Raw genomic sequence first — 21,161 nt, forward strand, 5'->3', positions numbered from 1 at the left:
CTTTAGTTTATACTGATAATCGTTTGGTTTACTGTTGTTTTCTCAGTTTCTTCTATTAAATCCAGTCACTCAGCAGCTCTTCTGCCACTCGGAAAATGGGAAATGTATAGGCAGGACAAGTAGTTTATGGCTTGGTTTGTAGAGAATTACAAACATGCGCACATATATTCAAACTATAGAATTAATTCTTGATGCGCACGTGAGCATCATCAGTGTTTCTCACAGGTTCAGTTTAAAGTCTGTGTAGAGAGAACGGTGTCGATTGTTGCGACGGAAGTGAATCAATCAATACTAACTTTAGCTGGAAAATATCATTATTCAAGAACCGCTATAAAGACAATCTGTTACCTTAAATTATACGTTTATCTCTGTAAAGCAGCTTCACTCTTAGAAAAAAAGGTTCTATATAGAACCTTAAAAGGTTCTATAGGCGCTACGTATTTGGAACCCCTAAAAGGTTCTACACTCTTAGAAAAAAAGGGTTCATTGGGGTTCTATATAGAACCATAGGATTCTTTACTCAACTCCAAAGAACCTTTTATGCTAAAAAGGTTCTATAATGACAAGAAAAAACCCTTTCTTGGGTTCTGTATAGAACCTTTTAGGGGTTCCAAATACGAAGCGCCTATAGAACCTTTTCTTCTAAGAGTGTTTGAAACAATCTACATTGTTAAAAGCGCTATATAAATGAAGACTACTTGACTCAGTCCGGCTGAGGGAGTGTGTTCCCGCGGGAAACTGACTCAATGATAACCTCTATTAACCTCTAGTCGTGTTAAAACTGTGCCCTACACAGGACTCCGTTCTCAAATATAACCCACTGATAGCGGTATACTCAGTCAGTTCTCCGCTGAGCTGTCGGTGTGGTGAAGACTCTGTTATAAGACCCCGTTTCTGATCTGAAATATCTCACATGAACAGCCTGGGTAAATATTAGCAGGATTATGATAATCTTTCCTGAGGAAAGTCAGCAGTCTCACAAGATTTGTCTATTTGGGGTATGTGGCGTGAAAAGAGGATTGTGGGTAAGGGACTGGACAGAGAGACCCTTCAAAGCTCTTAATTCTGTCTGATCCTCAGCACAGACACACACACACACACACACACACACACACTGATGGGGTCCAGCAGGTGCGCTACAATCTGATCATCAGTTTCTGGAAGAGGAAGGTTTATGTTCATAACCGCTGTTGTGTTCATACCTGTGTGTTTTATATCAAGAGCAAAGTAAAGTTCACACAGCTGCTCACTGTTTTATTGAAACTTTAGACAAAATATTTAAAAAAAAAACATATTTGATACATCAGGGTTTCATGTCTCATATAGTCTGAGATGGTAAGAGTATGGAGGAAAAAACACCTCAGATTTAATTCAGGCCCAAACTGAGCAGAAATATGGAATTGAATGCAGATGCTGATATTTAGACAAAACGTAAGAAGCTTGTAATGTAAATCAATGAGATCTTTATAGCAGATACTTTAATAAAATGCATATCCATATCAATATCTGCCAATAGTAAGATTATATTTTAATTCTTAGTTTTATGATCAAAGCTGTAGTTTTAAATCATATAATGCAATACAATGATGATTGACAGATGAACAGATAAACCTTCCTCAAAAGAATGATGATCATATTTGATACTCGTAATTTGTGTGTGTGTGTGTGTGTTATTCTGCAGTGTGTTAATGTCTGTGTGTGTGTGTGTGTGTTGTTCTGCAGTGTGTGTGTGTGTTAATGACAGTGTGTGTGTGTGTGTTCTGCAGTGAGTTGCGAGTCCATCCCGGAGCCGATAGTTGAGCAGGAGGAAGAAACGCTTCAGGACTCGACTCAGTTCATCAAGAAGAAACAGCCGTCCAAGAGAGTCAAGAGCAAGTCAGGTAAGAGTTCAGAAACACACACACACACACACACACACACACACACACACACACACACACACACACACACACACACACACACACACACACTGATCTCACCGGGGACTGTGAACCGTCATCATGTACTGTGTGCTGTTAACTACCAGGAAGTGATTGTGTGTGGATTGTGAAGGAGTAAATCAGAGTCCGGCTGGTGTGTGTGAACACACACTGTTGTTCACGTGTACATGTTCCAGCAGGTCATCAGCACAGGCCGTCATATGACTAACCCACGCAGACACTGGTCCTGAGCTGGAGATCTGTCAGGAGATGTGTCTCACACACACACACACACACACACACACACACACACACACACACACACACACACACACACACACACACACACACACACACACACACACACACACACACACACACATCAGTCAGGAGACACACACATACACACACACACATACACACACACACACACACACACACACACACACATCAGTCAGGAGACACACACATACACACACACACATTACAGACTCACTCTCACTGCTCATCCTGCAGAATAACACACACACACACACACACACACACACACATACACACATACACACACACACACACACACACATCTGTCAGAAGACACACACATACACACACACACACACACACACACATACACACACACACACACATTACAGACTCACTCTCACTGCTCATCCTGCAGAATAACACACACATACACACACACATACACACATACACACACACACACATACACACACACACACACATTACAGACTCACTCTCACTGCTCATCCTGCAGAATAACACACACACACACACACGCATTACAGACTCACTCTCTCTGCTCATACTGCAGAGTACGACACACACACCCACACACACACACACACACACACACACACACACACACACAGAAGATCAATACACACCCACACATCTTTATCTTGTAAATCACTAAATTGCCAGGTTAATTACGGTTTGACACAATAGACAGAAACATCAGTCTGGTCCTCTGTTGAGTTGAACAAATCTGCTTAGTGTTGGAATGTGTGAAACTGTCAGTAATTATTGAGTAGTGTGTGTGTAATAGCTTTGAACTGTTCAAATTCCTGGATGCTTATAATCCTGTCAGTGTGTGGTGATGAAACTGAAGGAATATTACAGAAGCGTTGTGGAGTTGTGTGGATTTCTGTGTGAATAGTTTCAGTTTTACAGTCTCACTCCTTCATTCAGACAACGGCTTTCTGTTTCTACTTCAACACAAACTCACTGCACACTAAATTATCACAAAACTCCAGAAACTGTCGCTATACAGACAGAGATGAACACTAGAGGCAGCAAAACACCAACAACCTTCGTTCCTCTTCACAATAATTGTGGTTATGAATTAATAAAGGCACAGTGCTGTTCAGTGACCTCAGAACAGCTTTACCTCAGTGTAGTGCTGATGCAATGTGTTCATAAAGAGAGCGAACCCTGATGCACACACACGCACACACGCACACACACACACACACACACACACACACACACACACACACACACACACACACACACACACACACAGAGAAGATCAATACACACATTGGCTGAAATAAGATAAGGCCAATATGATATCACGCTATTTAATAAAAACATTGATAACAATTGACATCTGTTTTTCAGAATATTTACTAAATTAGAAATAAATCATTTTAAAATTAATAATAACACATCATAATTTGTTCAAATTTGATAACTTGATTTTTAAAAAATCTGTTAAATCAACAAATTTCTTGATTCAATAAACTTAAACTGTAGTATTTCTCACAGATAATTAAATAGTAAAAAATATGAATAAAAAGACACACACACACACACTGCACACTCACTGCACACTCACTGCACACACACTGCACACTCACTGCACACTCACTGGACACTCACTGCACACACACTGCACACTCACTGCACACTCACTGGACACTCACTGCACACACACTGCACACTCACTGCACACTCACTGCACACTCACTGCACACTCACTGCACACTCACTGCACACTCACTGCACACTCACTGCACACTCTCTGGACACTCACTGCACACTCACTGCACACTCACTGGACACTCACTGCACACTCACTGGACACTCACTGCACACTCACTGGACACTCACTGCACACACACTGCACACTCACTGCACACTCACTGGACACTCACTGCACACACACTGCACACTCACTGCACACTCACTGCACACTCACTGCACACTCACTGCACACACACTGCACACTCACTGCACACTCACTGCACACACACTGCACACTCACTGCACACTCACTGCACACTCACTGCACACACACTGCACACTCACTGCACACTCACTGCACACACACTGCACACTCACTGCACACTCACTGCACACACACTGCACACTCACTGCACACTCACTGCACACACACTGCACACTCACTGCACACACACTGCACACTCACTGCACACACACTGCACACTCTCTGGACACTCACTGCACACTCACTGCACACTCACTGCACACACACTGCACACTCTCTGGACACTCTCTGCACACTCACTGCACACTCACTGCACACACACTGCACACTCTCTGCACACTCTCTGCACACTCACTGCACACACACTGCACACTCACTGCACACACACTGCACACTCACTGCACACTCACTGCACACTCACTGCACACACACTGCACACTCACTGCACACTCACTGCACACTCACTGCACACACACTACACTCACTGCACACACACTGCACACACACTGCACACTCACTGCACACTCACTGCACACACACTGCACACTCACTGCACACTCACTGCACACTCACTGCACACACACTACACTCACTGCACACACACTGCACACTCACTGCTCACTCACTGCACACTCACTGCACACTCACTGCACACACACTGCACACACACTGGACACTCACTGGACACTCACTGCACACTCACTGGACACTCACTGCACACACACTGCACACTCACTGCACACTCACTGCACACACACTACACTCACTGCACACACACTGCACACTCACTGCACACTCACTGCACACTCACTGCACACTCACTGCACACTCACTGCACACTCACTGCACACTCACTGGACACTCACTGCACACTCACTGCACACTCTCTGCACACTCACTGCACACTCACTGCACACTCACTGCACACTCACTGGACACTCACTGCACACTCACTGCACACTCTCTGCACACTCACTGGACACTCACTGCACACTCACTGCACACTCTCTGCACACTCACTGCACACTCACTGCACACTCACTGCACACTCACTGCACACTCACTGGACACTCACTGGACACACACTGCACACTCACTGCACACTCACTGCACACTCACTGCACACTCACTGCACACTCACTGCACACTCACTGCACACACACTGCACACTCACTGCACACTCACTGCACACTCACTGCACACACACTGCACACTCACTGCACACTCACTGGACACTCACTGGACACTCACTGCACACTCACTGCACACTCACTGCACACTCACTGGACACTCACTGCACACTCACTGGACACTCACTGCACACTCACTGCACACACACTACACTCACTGCACACACACTGCACACTCACTGCTCACTCACTGCACACTCACTGCACACTCACTGCACACACACTGCACACACACTGGACACTCACTGGACACTCACTGCACACTCACTGGACACTCACTGCACACACACTGCACACTCACTGCACACTCACTGCACACACACTACACTCACTGCACACTCACTGCACACACACTGCACACTCACTGCACACTCACTGCACACTCACTGCACACTCACTGCACACTCACTGCACACTCACTGCACACTCACTGCACACTCACTGCACACTCTCTGCACACTCACTGCACACTCACTGCACACTCACTGGACACTCACTGCACACTCACTGCACACTCTCTGCACACTCACTGGACACTCACTGCACACTCACTGCACACTCTCTGCACACTCACTGCACACTCACTGCACACTCACTGCACACTCACTGGACACTCACTGGACACACACTGCACACTCACTGCACACTCACTGCACACTCACTGCACACTCACTGCACACTCACTGCACACACACTGCACACTCACTGCACACTCACTGCACACTCACTGCACACACACTGCACACTCACTGCACACTCACTGGACACTCACTGGACACTCACTGCACACTCACTGCACACTCACTGCACACACTCACTGCACACTCACTGCACACTCACTGCACACTCACTGGACACTCACTGCACACTCACTGCACACTCTCTGCACACTCACTGGACACTCACTGCACACTCACTGCACACTCACTGCACACTCACTGGACACTCACTGGACACACACTGCACACTCACTGCACACTCACTGGACACTCACTGGACACACACTGCACACTCACTGCACACTCACTGCACACTCACTGCACATTCACTGCACACACACTGCACACTCACTGCACACTCACTGCACACTCACTGGACACTCACTGCACACTCACTGCACACTCACTGCACACTCACTGCACACTCACTGCACACTCACTGGACACTCACTGCACACTCACTGCACACTCACTGCACACTCACTGCACACTCACTGCACACTCACTGGACACTCACTGCACACTCACTGCACACTCACTGGACACTCACTGCACACTCACTGCACACTCACTGCACACTCACTGCACACTCACTGCACACTCACTGCACACTCTCTGCACACTCACTGGACACTCACTGCACACTCACTGCACACTCACTGCACACTCTCTGCACACTCACTGGACACTCACTGCACACTCACTGCACACTCACTGCACACTCACTGGACACTCACTGGACACACACTGCACACTCACTGCACACTCACTGCACACTCACTGCATACTCACTGCACACTCACTGCACACTCACTGCAGCATCAGATCATTCTGCTAAAATATCGCCACATGCACGTTTTTCCAGCGATCCTGGGTTGTTCATTTTAGTAACCACTATTTCCCAGATATGTAACCAGTCCAGGCGTAAGAACTCGAGATTCCCAGGAGGCTCCTCAGATGTGGAGAAACCCTGACAGCTGATTGGTTAGTTGAGTTTAAAGCGGTGGATCTGCTCAGACGTGTTCACTTCTGTCATTAACTGAGTGATTAAACATGTTCCTCCTGACACACACACACACACACACACACCACACACACACCACACACACACACACACACACACACCACACACACACACACACACGTGAGGAAGGAGATCTACAGCTGAGAGGATTCAAACAGCGTCTCTGATGTCGATTGAAACGTCGCCACTCTCTCATGTGTCTTTCATCTCTTCAAACACAGTTGTGTATCACACATCAGATCGGCTGCTACACTCGCGACTCACACAATACACTTATGAACATGATTTCTGGCTATTAAACACCGAAATTCAGAACCATGTCATTCTTGCAGTGGATTTACTGACAATCACTTCAATATTCATTTTCATAATTTCAAGTGTTGAAAATGAACCTTGTGTACTGTATTTTTTGCATTTTTTATGTCTTCGTTTTCTTTATATATTATTTCCACTGAAGAAACAACACACACATTCACATAAACATAGCTTGCTGGTTAGTCTCTGAAGTTGAAACATCACACTAATTTTTAGCCAGCAATCAAAAATCGTTAAAAAAAAAATGTTTTCTGGAACAACAAAATTAAGGAGGAGAAAACATAAACGTGTAAAATACAGTAGGGAACTAATGGAAAAAAAAACGAGATGCACTGAGGCACTTTAAAAAAAATTAAAAAATTAAAAACAAAGCACGAAGCATGTCTATAAATTTGTCATAAAATAAAAACCTTGAGTCTGTTTCCTTTCTCTTCATACTGTCACTGACAGAGATCACTGCACACCGAGGAAGACAGGAAGACAGAAACAACAAAGAGGAATGAAGAATTAATTAATTCCCACATCAAAACATAACTGTTCATCATCCGCTATATCAAAAGCTAGATCTTCAAAGCTAGCGAGCCGTTTTCCTCTGATTTCCAGCATTAACCCTCTGGGGTCTAAGGTGTTTTTGGGGTCCTTGAGATGTTCTGACATGCCCTGACATTTGTGCTTTTTCCAGTTGCTTATAAACATATTAATGGCAAAGGTGTAATTACACTATTTATCACACACAGGGCTACCATAATATCCGAGCAACATGTATGTACATGTTTGTATTTTTGAGAGAATAATGTTAATGCATGGTTATTGAAAAAACAAAAAAGTTTCTGAAATAAGGCCACAAAACACATACTAAATATGTGTCCACAATACTTTTGACTAATGGTAGTTGTCGTCTAGAGTTCTTGCTTCAAAATGATCTGAAAATCATTCACATAAAACAATACATTGATTTAAATTTTGTAAAACACTTTTTGTTTGGGAAGGCGATATGCGCAGGGGCGTGACTGATCCAACACATCATGTATAGTAAGGGGTTCACACCTGAGAAGACAATGACTCGCATAATGAGCTGCATAATGAGCTGCATAATGAGCTGCATAATGAGCCTGTCATTCAGGTGTGTGTCACTGAGCCGCAAGAAAGAATGCAAGGACAAAAGAAATATATATATTCTACAAAATTGGTTCACAGTTGGAAACATCTCAAATTTTTGTCTTTTTCCACAAATTGTGTATGCTTGCAAATTGTATAATATCAAAGGTAATAGGTAAGAAGGTAAGAATTCTCATACTGTATTTTCAGAGAGTTTTGGAATATGTATCCTCTCCCCAAATTTGTCACTAATAAAACACAATAAATTATTTAAAGAAAAGGCTTATATTGACCTTTTAAGATTTTGTTTACATCTACTTTGTAAATATATTTTTTGCGATTTTATTAAAAAGGTTACAATTACAACAACAATTACAATTTGAACAATCTTTCAAGTGTAATCTTTCTTTGTAAAAACGAAAGTATACATTTTATCATGCGTATTTCAAAGTTAAGGATTCATTAGTTTGAATATAGCCTACATCGGAACAAACACTATAATAACATCTTAGTTGATGACTTTATTTTTGACAAAACATACTATAAATATTTAACATATGAGCAAAAATTGGTGAACAAAAGCTTATTTGATGTGGCAGTCTACTTTACAGTAAAAACTTTATAATATCTCCAAAACTAGTCAACGAAATGTTTTCTTTCATATTTTGTCTGTAACATAGGTCTATCGTTTTATGATATATATTAGGGCATATAAATGTTAATTTGCAGTTTAATACGTTGCTTATACAAATACATTTTATTTCAACATATTTCAGTCGATTTTGACTCATCTCAGTAGGCTATAGCAATATAGTTTGGTAAAAGCTGTTCATTCATTCACACACAGAAACGCGATTCGTATTTAAACAGTCTTTTTGCGGTTTACAGACACTCGCTAATAGAACAAAGCATATAAGAATAAAAAATGTACTATTCCTCAGCTGGATCCGTTGCTCCTCGAAATACCAGCACTTCTGAGGTCAATTTCCCAGATTATTTAAGATAGTATTATTCCTCACAGCGTCGCGAGCCGGTGTAAACAAGTACAATCATCGGATTAAACTTGATGTGTTTTATCGAGCTGATGTGGCCGTTCACAGTTTGCATGTATCGCCTCAGATCATTTGCGCTTGAATAGCACGGTCTCCGTGGGCGTGGTCACATTAAAAGTTAATAAGCTGAAATGAGAACGGCTGATCTCTCGCTCTTTCCATACAGATACTGTTTATTTTCTTTATTTTACAAAAACACAATGGTTTTTTTTTCGCTTGTAAGGGGACACATAAAAAAGTAGACATTTAACAGTTTATTTTTTCATATTTCTTAAGTCTGTATGACCATAAATTACGGAATTTTAAGTCTATTTTGCTGCTATGTGGAAAAAATCGAGCACTACGCGCCGGTGCGTTTGCCGACCCCAGCGGGTTAACTTCAGTTACACCAGTAATTATATGAAGTGTTGCGCAGGACTGTGATCAGGTCAGTGTTAGTACGCTGGATCAGTTTGTTTGGTTTGTTTTCAATGTTTTGAATTCTTGTTGTTAGTTTGTTTCCATGGTTTCTAGAATGGATTCATTGGTTGTCATAGCGACTCATTGTTTGATTGATTTGATCCACCTGATCCTTGTCTTGTTCATTGAGTTGGTTAGGGATATATTGGCCTCTGTTCTGTCTGCTCTTTGTCCGGTGTTGTTTGTGTTAACACACACTGTTTACCTTCACTGTATTCTTGGTTTGTTTAGTATATTAAAGTTAAAGGTGCAATCTTTTTTGTTATGCTGGTTGAAAGTCTCATATCCTGATAGCAATCTCTATGTTAAGTTGACTAAAATGTGTATCTTTATAAATGTATATCGTGGATGGCGTAGGGCCATAAAATGTCTGTTCAATCATTTAATTTGGTCTGAATGAAATGATAGCATGTGTTCCCTGTCAGTCATCGTGTGTTTGACATCATACGGCCTCAGCGCTGGGATTATTAGCTGCTAGACCTAAGAAATGTATTGCATTACCAGAAAAACTTGATGTTTGCATTTACAATATAACTCGTGCTTCCACACGGCACAATCATCTTTCCATACTGAGAATAGACCTACTGTAGTACAGTAGACGCACACATCATCAGTGGAAAACATCATCATGCTACACAATGCTTCATTGTACAGAACTTGTGACTTGTCATATCCATAATTGGAAAACATATGCTACACATTCCTGTATTCAAACTGGTTTCCTCTCCGTGTCTCTGCAGGATCCTCACTCTAACTCATGTTCCTAAACTTCACAAATACATCTGATTATCAATATTAATAAAAAGATAATAATACTGATACATAATATTAGATAATACAATTTCCGTCTTTAGACGGAGATTTGCAGGGATCGTATGCTTTCAATGCTAGCAGGCTAAAGTTAGCATTTCCCAGATCCCCTACTGTACCTTTAACTGTGCTGTGAGTCATATCCGCTGTGCTTCGCCTCGTCGTCTTCCTCAGCCTGACCGTATGAATATAATATAGAAGTATCCGCATAGCACTGGCCCTTTAAATGCAGGCTAGGTAGGCAGCTCACTGGATTCTGGAGATTTTTGAGTCAAATTTATTTGAAATGCTCCCAAAAGACAAAAAAAAAAAGCATTTGATAATTAAATTCCATGATTATTGTAGGAATAAAAAGAATAGATCCCCAAAGTGGTCGTCTTTTGGTGAAGTTCACCATTTCTAAGTCATTTAGCGACAACTAACTAATATGTCATGTAGCCGTGGTGATTTCTGCAGAAGCTGGGAGTTTTCGTTCGCGGGTCTTTGGGGGAATTCATCCGAAGTTTTACAAAATATCGTTCTGTCAACACAACTCAAGACAAAGGATTGTAGCATTTAATGACATATGTAATATATACCAGTTTAAATGTAAACGGCCAGACTCGGTGTGTGTTCATGTCATCAGTGCTGATGGTGCTCTGAAGTTCACATGCAATTCTTGGTTCATTATAAAAATGTATATTTCATCAGAATTCAAACCCGGCCCCTATACGACAACAAGACACCATAGACTGTCATGACCCTCAGTGTTAACCAGAAGTGCAGATCTGTCTCTGTCCTGAACGCTTCCTAATGCTGAGAGCCGTCCACACTCCACATTACCGCGGTAAAGCAAGCTGAACAAGAGAGTTTGGCCTTCAACAAAACCGGCTTTTGTGTCATTTTTAACAAGATACCTTTAAGTTTGTTAAAAGGAAGCAGTGAACAGTAAAATGTAGTTTTCCAGCGTCCAGCTGTGCAGTGTGTTGTAAAGCTCCAGAGTCTCGACTAGCGTATGTTCCTCATCACTGGAGTGTGTGTGCCGTCTGTGTGCTGCTCCTTTCTCTACCCGTGCTGGAAATCTTGATTATGTGTGTTTGAGTTATGATCTTGCTTCGGCCATATGGTAATTCCTCAGTTTAATCAGTAGTTTTCCAGAAAAGAGGTATTTTAAAGATCCTAAAACAAACATCTTCTTCTTCTCCTTTCCCAGCCTGTGCGGATACGTGTAGTTAGTTCCCTCCAATTACGCTGTGAAAACTGGGAGATGGTCCATCCTAAATATTGAGGGATGGAAATGAGATATATTTCCAGGTAGCTCTCGCTAAAGCAGAGAGAAGATGTGTTGATGGCAGAGCTGTGGACAGATGTGTTTAATTGCATTCATTACTGAGATCAGGAGATACGATTACACGCGCTGTGTGTTTGAGTTAGCTGGCAGGATAGTGTGTTTCAGTGGCGGGCTACACACACACACACACACACACACACACACACACCACGGCTCCCACAAACACACACAAACACACACACACACACACACCACGGCTCCCGCAAACACACACTCACACACACACACACACACACACACACACACACACACACACACACACTCCACGGCTCCCGAAAACACACACACTCCACGGCTCCCGAAAACACACACACTCCACGGCTCCCGCAAACACACACACATACACACTCCACGGCTCCCGCAAACACACACACACACACACACACACACACTCCACGGCTCCCGCAAACACACACACGCACGCACACACACACACACACACACACACACTCACACACACACACACACACACACACACTCCACGGCTCCCGCAAACACACACACACACACACACGCACACACACACACTCCACGGCTCCCGCAAACACACACACACACACACACTCTCTCTCACACACACACACACTTCTCAATATGTATGTTGAAGGCAATAGACTACTTCCACAAATTATCAAAATAATTTTTATCATATTTTTAGATTTTAAATGTTTTTTAAGGGAAACATTCTCCCAAAAAATATCATCCGATTTATCGCTAGAAGTTATGAATCCCTCTTCTCATGTTAGCAAAGCCACTGCATATGAAAATCTGGTATATTCAACAGACATATATATATATATATATATATATATATATATATATATATATATAAGTTTATTGAATAGGATAAACCCCTTGAGATGAACATCTCGTTTTCGAGGGGGTCCTAATTTACAATACAATACAGAATACGGCACCAGAAGCTGTTGTAGATATTGAGGATAACTAAAATGTATACATTTAAATATAAGTTGCAACCAATATATGTGTCTTCTTATATTGAGTGAGGGCCATTAAAGTGAATTATACATTACACAGTGATGAGTATTAGGAACATCCCAGAGAAGATCTCCAGAGATTACTGTATGCTGTCTTTAGGGGTAGAAGGCTAGGGTTAGATGCATTTTGATAAACAACATCGGCATAGTCAATAAGTGGCAATATTAGTTGTGTGGCAAGTTTTGTTCAGACACTAAGTGTAAAACAGTTTCTGGATCTAAATAAAACACAGGTTGCAAAATTAATTTTATGTAGAAGGTGGTCAATGTGAGGTTTGAAAGTAATTTCAGAATCTAGCCATAAACCCAAGTATTTAAAATGATCAACCTCTTGCAGAGAAGTACCGTCATTGCACGTTATAATTAGATTATTAGATTTTGTTTTAAGAGTTTGTCTTGTACCAAAGACCATAGTGTAAGACTTAGTTTTATTGAGCAGTAGTTTATTAGATAACAGCCATTTCTGTAAGTTATTAAAATCCAATTGAAGAGCAGTTTGAATTGGCGATAAATGTGGTTTAGATGTATAAATGACAGTATCATCTGCATATAGTTGAACAGAGGAATTAGAACAGATTAAAGGCAGATCATTAATAAAAATAGAGAAAAGAAGTGGACCCAGCGTCGAACCTTGGGGTACACCTCTTTGTTGAACAAATAAATCAGATCTACTCCCTTTAAACACAACACATTTTCTATTATGTAGATACGCACTAAACAATAATAATGCATTTTGAGATAAACCAATTGACCGTTCTCAAAGCCCCGCCCCCCTTAGTTACTGTCGCTATGTCCGACAAGCTACGCCAATCTCACACACACCATGTTCTCACGCAGTGAAAAACACACGTGGAGCAAAGAGACACTGACACACACTGACAGACACAGACCAGCTTACTTTTCGGTTACTTTTGATATTAAACAAATTCTCACCTTTCAAATTTTGTCTTTTTAAAAAAAGAAATGTAAACAATAAATAGCGTTTTGTGGCTCTTTAATGTTTGACAGATCGCTGTCGCCTCAGTTAAAGCCGCTCGTGAACCGATCATCTCTTCCTTCTAGTTCATTTATAGCATCAAATAAACATGAATGAACATCAGAAGGAATGTTGTTTTAACCGCGGAAAGACGTCAGTACACTCCGCTTCTCCAGCTCAAATCCTCCACTGTTAATCTACTAACTCTCCTGACCGCTTTGGCGGACAAAATGGCGGATGGCGAAGTATGATTGGTCAGATCACCTGTCAATCAAACTCCCTGCGAAGGGTCAATTGCATACAGCTTATCTAAAAGTAGATAGTGATCCACCAAATCAAATGAACATAAATATTTAAAACATGAACATAAATATTTATTACATTTTTAATACAATATACACAATATAACAATTGTATTATTTATTTATAGTTAGTACAACCAAACATTTTAAATGTAGTCATCTTTTACTCAAAAGCCATATAACATTCATTCATCTTTAGAACAACAATTTATATTTTAGCTTTTATTAACTTTTAATGTTCTGCTTGGCACCATAAATATTATGATTAATGGGCTAACTATCGATTAATAAAGACTTAAGCAGGTCATTGCAAAATGTTATGACCTCAAAACACTTTTACCACAGTGCATAATTTGTAAACTGATAAGTTTTGAGATCACAGGGGTTTGATTAGGAGAGTTCGTGATGAGGTATTGATGAGGTCATGATGAGGACGTGATGAGGTCATGATGAGGACATGATGAGGTCATGATGAGGACATGATGAGGTCATGATGAGGACATGATGAGGTCATGATGAGGACATGATGAGGTCATGATGAGGACGTGATGAGGACATGATAAGGTCGTGATGAGGACATGATGAGGTCATGATGAGGTCATGATGAGGACGTGATGAGGTCATGATGAGGACGTGATGAGGTCATGATGAGGACGTGATGAGGTCATGATGAGGACATGATGAGGACGTGATGAGGTCATGATGAGGACGTGATAAGGACATGATGAGGTCATGATGAGGACCTGATGAGGTCATGATGAGGACATGATGAGGACGTGATGAGGTCATGATGAGGACGTGATAAGGACATGATGAGGTCATGATGAGGACATGATGAGGTCATGATGAGGACGTGATGAGGTCATGATAAGGACCTGATGAGGTCATGATGAGGTCATGATGAGGACGTGATGAGGTCATGATAAGGACGTGATGAGGTCATGATGAGGTCATGATGAGGACATGATAAGGTCATGATGAGGTCATGATGAGGACGTGATGAGGACATGATGAGGACATGATGAGGTCATGATGAGGACGTGATGAGGTCATGATGAGGACGTGATGAGGTCATGATGAGGACGTGATGAGGTCATGATGAGGACGTGATGAGGTCATGATAAGGACCTGATGAGGTCATGATGAGGACATGATGAGGTCATGATGAGGACGTGATGAGGTCATGATGAGGACATGATAAGGTCATGATGAGGACATGATGAGGTCATGATAAGGACGTGATGAGGTCATGATGAGGTCATGATGAGGACATGATGAGGACATGATAAGGTCATGATGAGGACGTGATGAGGTCATGATAAGGACGTGATGAGGTCATGATGAGGTCATGATGAGGACATGATGAGGACATGATAAGGTCATGATGAGGTCATGATGAGGACGTGATGAGGACATGATGAGGACATGATGAGGTCATGATGAGGACGTGATGAGGTCATGATGAGGACATGATGAGGTCATGATGAGGACATGATGAGGTCATGATGAGGACGTGATGAGGTCATGATAAGGACCTGATGAGGTCATGATGAGGACATGATGAGGTCATGATGAGGACGTGATGAGGTCATGATGAGGACATGATAAGGTCATGATGAGGACATGATGAGGTCATGATGAGGACATGATGAGGTCGTGATGAGGTCATGATGAGGACATGATGAGGACATGATGAGGTCATGATGAGGACGTGATGAGGACGTGATGAGGTCATGATAAGGACCTGATGAGGTCATGATGAGGACATGATGAGGTCTTGATGAGGACATGATGAGGACGTGATGAGGTCATGATAAGGACCTGATGAGGTCATGATGAGGACATGATGAGGTCATGATGAGGACGTGATGAGGTCATGATAAGGACCTGATGAGGTCATGATGAGGACATGATGAGGTCATGATGAGGTCATGATGAGGACGTGATGAGGTCATGATGAGGACGTGATGAGGTCATGATAAGGACCTGATGAGGTCATGATGAGGACATGATGAGGACATGATGAGGTCATGATGAGGACATGATGAGGTCATGATGAGGACGTGATGAGGTCATGATGAGGACGTGATGAGGTCATGATGAGGACATGATGAGGACATGATGAGGTCATGATGAGGACGTGATGAGGACATGATGAGGACATGATGAGGTCATGATGAGGACATGATGAGGTCGTGATGAGGACGTGATGAGGACGTGATGAGGACGTGATGAGGTCATGATGAGGACATGATGAGGTCATGATGAGGACATGATGGGGTCTTGATGAGGTCATGATGAGGTCGTGATGAGGACTGTGTTCGGGTTGTGTGTTCGGTTGTGTGTTCGGGTGTGTGTTCGGGTCTGTGTTCGGGGTGTGTGTTAGGGTTGTGTGTTCGGGTGTGTGTTCGGGTCTGTGTTCGGGTCTGTGTTCGGGTGTGTGTTCGGGTCTGTGTTCGGGTGTGTGTTCGGGTCTGTGTTTGGGTCTGTGTTCGGGTGTGTGTTCGGGTCTGTGTTCGGGTGTGTGTTCGGGTGTGTGTTCGGGTGTGTGTTCGGGTCTGTGTTCGGGTCTGTGTTCGGGTGTGTGTTCGGGGTGTGTGTTCGGGTGTGTGTTCGGGTCTGTGTTCGGGTCTGTGTTCGGGTGTGTGTTCGGGTCTGTGTTCGGTTCTGTGTTCGGGTCTGTGTTCGGGGTGTGTGTTAGGGTTGTGTGTTCGGGTCTGTGTTCGGGTGTGTGTTCGGGTCTGTGTCCGGGTCTGTGTTCGGGTGTGTGTTCGGGTGTGTGTTCGGGTGTGTGTTCGGGTCTGTGTTCGGGTCTGTGTTCGGGTCTGTGTTCGGGTCTGTGTTCGGGTCTGTGTTCGGGTCTGTGTTTGGGTCTGTGTTCGGGTGTGTGTTCGGGTCTGTGTTCGGGTGTGTGTTCGGGTCTGTGTTCGGGTCTGTGTTCGGGTCTGTGTTCGGGTGTGTGTTCGGGTGTGTGTTCGGGGTGTGTGTTCGGGTCTGTGTTCGGGGTGTGTGTTCGGGTCTGTGTGTTCGGGTCTGTGTGTTCGGGTCTGTGTGTTCGGGTCTGTGTGTTCGGGTGTGTGTTCGGGTTGTGTGTTCGGGTCTGTGTTCGGGTGTGTGTTCGGGTCTGTGTTCGGGTGTGTGTTCGGGTCTGTGTTCGGGTCTGTGTTCGGGTGTGTGTTCGGGTCTGTGTTCGGGTCTGTGTTCGGGTGTGTGTTCGGGTCTGTGTTCGGGTCTGTGTTCGGGTGTGTGTTCGGGTGTGTGTTCGGGTGTGTGTTCGGGTCTGTGTTCGGGTCTGTGTTCGGGTCTGTGTTCGGGTCTGTGTTCGGGTGTGTGTTCGGGTGTGTGTTAGGGTTGTGTGTTAGGGTTGTGTGTTCGGGTGTGTGTGTTCGGGGTCTGTGTTTGGGGGTGTGTTCGGGTGTGTGTTCGGGTTGTGTGTTCGAGTCTGTGTTCGGGTCTGTGTTCGGGTTGTGTGTTCGGGTTGTGTGTTCGGGTCTGTGTTCGGGTCTGTGTTCGGGGTGTGTGTTCGGGGTGTGTGTTCGGGTGTGTGTTAGGGTTGTGTGTTCGGGTCTGTGTTCGGGTCTGTGTTCGGGGTGTGTGTTCGGGGTGTGTGTTCGGGTGTGTGTTAGGGTTGTGTGTTCGGGTCTGTGTTCGGGGTGTGTGTTCGGGTGTGTGTTAGGGTTGTGTGTTCGGGTGTGTTCGGGTGTGTGTTCGGGTCTGTGTTCGGGTCTGTGTTCGGGGTGTGTGTTCGGGTGTGTGTTAGGGTTGTGTGTTCGGGTCTGTGTTCGGGGTGTGTGTTCCGGTGTGTGTTAGGGTTGTGTGTTCGGGTGTGTGTTCGGGTGTGTGTTCGGGTGTGTGTTCGGGTCTGTGTTCGGGTGTGTGTTCGGGTTGTGTGTTCGGGTGTGTGTTCGGGTGTGTGTTCGGGTGTGTGTTCGGGTGTGTGTTCGGGTGTGTGTTCGGGTGTGTGTTCGGGTGTGTGTTCGGGTCTGTGTTCGGGTCTGTGTTCGGGTTGTGTGTTCGGGTCTGTGTTCGGGTCTGTGTTCGGGTGTGTGTTCGGGTGTGTGTTCGGGTCTGTGTTCGGGTCTGTGTTCGGGTCTGTGTTCGGGTCTGTGTTCGGGTGTGTGTTAGGGTTGTGTGTTAGGGTTGTGTGTTCGGGTTGTGTGTTCGAGTCTGTGTTTGGGGGTGTGTTCGGGTGTGTGTTCGGGTTGTGTGTTCGAGTCTGTGTTCGGGTCTGTGTTCGGGTTGTGTGTTCGGGTTGTGTGTTCGGGTCTGTGTTCGGGTCTGTGTTCGGGGTGTGTGTTCGGGGTGTGTGTTCGGGTGTGTGTTAGGGTTGTGTGTTCGGGTCTGTGTTCGGGGTGTGTGTTCGGGTGTGTGTTAGGGTTGTGTGTTCGGGTGTGTTCGGGTGTGTGTTCGGGTCTGTGTTCGGGTCTGTGTTCGGGGTGTGTGTTCGGGTGTGTGTTAGGGTTGTGTGTTCGGGTCTGTGTTCGGGGTGTGTGTTCCGGTGTGTGTTAGGGTTGTGTGTTCGGGTGTGTGTTCGGGTGTGTGTTCGGGTCTGTGTTCGGGTCTGTGTTCGGGTTGTGTGTTCGGGTGTGTGTTCGGGTGTGTGTTCGGGTGTGTGTTCGGGTGTGTGTTCGGGTGTGTGTTCGGGTGTGTGTTCGGGTCTGTGTTCGGGTCTGTGTTCGGGTTGTGTGTTCGGGTCTGTGTTCGGGTCTGTGTTCGGGTGTGTGTTCGGGTGTGTGTTCGGGTGTGTGTTCGGGTCTGTGTTCGGGTCTGTGTTCGGGTGTGTGTTCGGGTCTGTGTTCGGGTCTGTGTTCGGGTGTGTGTTCGGGTCTGTGTTCGGGTGTGTGTTCGGGTGTGTGTTCGGGTGTGTGTTCGGGTCTGTGTGTTCGGGGTCTGTGTTCGGGTCTGTGTGTTCGGGTGTGTGTTCGGGTGTGTGTTCGGGTGTGTGTTCGGGGTCTGTGTTCGGGTCTGTGTGTTCGGGTGTGTGTTCGGGTCTGTGTGTTCGGGTCTGTGTTCGGGTGTGTGTTCGGGTTGTGTGTTCGGGTCTGTGTTCGGGTGTGTGTTCGGGTGTGTGTTCGGGTGTGTGTTCGGGTGTGTGTTCGGGTCTGTGTTCGGGTGTGTGTTAGGGTGTGTGTTCGGGTCTGTGTTCGGGTGTGTGTTAGGGTTGTGTGTTCGGGTGTGTGTTCGGGTCTGTGTGTTCGGGTCTGTGTTCGGGTGTGTGTTCGGGTTGTGTGTTCGGGTCTGTGTTCGGGTGTGTGTTCGGGTGTGTGTTCGGGTGTGTGTTCGGGTCTGTGTTCGGGTGTGTGTTAGGGTGTGTGTTCGGGTCTGTGTTCGGGTGTGTGTTAGGGTTGTGTGTTCGGGTGTGTGTTCGAGTCTGTGTTCGGGTCTGTGTTCGAGTCTGTGTTCGGGTGTGTGTTCGGGTGTGTGTTCGGGTCTGTGTTCGGGTGTGTGTTAGGGTTGTGTGTTCGGGTGTGTGTTCGGGTGTGTGTTCGGGTGTGTGTGTTCGGGTGTGTGTGTTCGGGTGTGTGTGTGTTCGGGGTCTGTGTTCGGGTCTGTGTTCGGGTGTGAGTTCGGGTGTGTGTTCGAGTCTGTGTTCGGGTCTGTGTTCGGGTCTGTGTTCGGGTGTGTGTTCGAGTCTGTGTTCGGGTCTGTGTTCGGGTCTGTGTTCGAGTCTGTGTTCGGGTCTGTGTTCGGGTCTGTGTTCGGGTCTGTGTTCGGGTGTGTGTTCGGGTGTGTGTTCGGGTGTGTGTTCGGGTCTGTGTTCGGGGTGTGTGTTCGGGTGTGTGTTAGGGTTGTGTGTTCGGGTCTGTGTTCGGGTCTGTGTTCGGGGTGTGTGTTCGGGTGTGTGTTAGGGTTGTGTGTTCGGGTTGTGTGTTCGGGTCTGTGTTCGGGTGTGTGTTAGGGTCTGTGTTCGGGTGTGTGTTCGGGTCTGTGTTCGGGGTGTGTGTTCGGGTCTGTGTTCGGGGTGTGTGTTCGGGTGTGTGTTAGGGTTGTGTGTTCGGGTCTGTGTTCGGGTCTGTGTTCGGGGTGTGTGTTCGGGTGTGTGTTCGGGTTGTGTGTTCGGGTCTGTGTTCGGGTGTGTGTTAGGGTCTGTGTTCGGGTGTGTGTTCGGGGTGTGTGTGAGGTCAGTCACGCTGGTCTTCCTCCACAGGAACACTGATCCAGGTTGAGCTTCTGTTCTCTATATTTACCCTCAGCTGTTGTAATTAACCTCATCTATTAACTTCAGTGTGTGACTCGCTCAGAGATCAGAGATCCTCCACAGAAGGACATCGAGCTGAGCGAATGATCTCACTGTCCAACAGTTGCTCCGGCTCAATCCCTCCGATCCCACCGCACCGGGATTACAGAGCGCCTCCATTCAGCCAATCAGTGCATCTTAAACCAACACACTCCAGTCCAGTGTGCCACACACCAACAGCCACATGCCCTTGACCTCGCACACACACACACACACACACACACGCGCGCACGCACACGCACACACACACGACACGCGCGCACACACACACACACACACACACGACACGCGCGCACGCACACGCACACACACACACACACGACACGCGCGCACACACACACACACACACACACACAGTCAGTCATGAAGCCGCTGATACGCTTTTTTCAATTCACATTTATTTGTACAGCGCTTTTCACAATACACATCATTTCAGAGCAGCTTTACAGAAGTGCACGAGTCCACATTACAGTTTCT

The 21,161-nt window shown here is 45.2% G+C and overlaps 1 protein-coding gene across 11 annotated transcripts in view; it reads left to right on the forward strand.

Moving 5' to 3' along the window:
- The window catches only part of bbs9 (Bardet-Biedl syndrome 9), a 165,918-nt gene that overhangs the window by 95,449 nt on the left and 49,308 nt on the right, over nt 1-21,161 (forward strand). For 5 of the 11 annotated variants that reach the window (XM_079627083.1, XM_079627084.1, XM_079627082.1 and 2 more), the window contains one exon: nt 1,767-1,880. In XM_079627083.1, coding sequence (XP_079483209.1) covers nt 1,767-1,880 — 114 coding nt within the window. Of the gene's footprint in view, nt 1-1,766; nt 1,881-2,119; nt 3,283-6,987; nt 11,129-21,161 lie in introns of those variants that run through there. The other 6 variants (XM_079627081.1, XM_079627087.1, XM_079627080.1 and 3 more) reach the window with 4 other exon arrangements.

The sequence above is a fragment of the Phoxinus phoxinus genome (genome assembly GCF_949152265.1).
Source record: "Phoxinus phoxinus genome assembly, chromosome: 10".
Classification (NCBI taxonomy): Eukaryota; Metazoa; Chordata; class Actinopteri; order Cypriniformes; family Leuciscidae; genus Phoxinus; species Phoxinus phoxinus.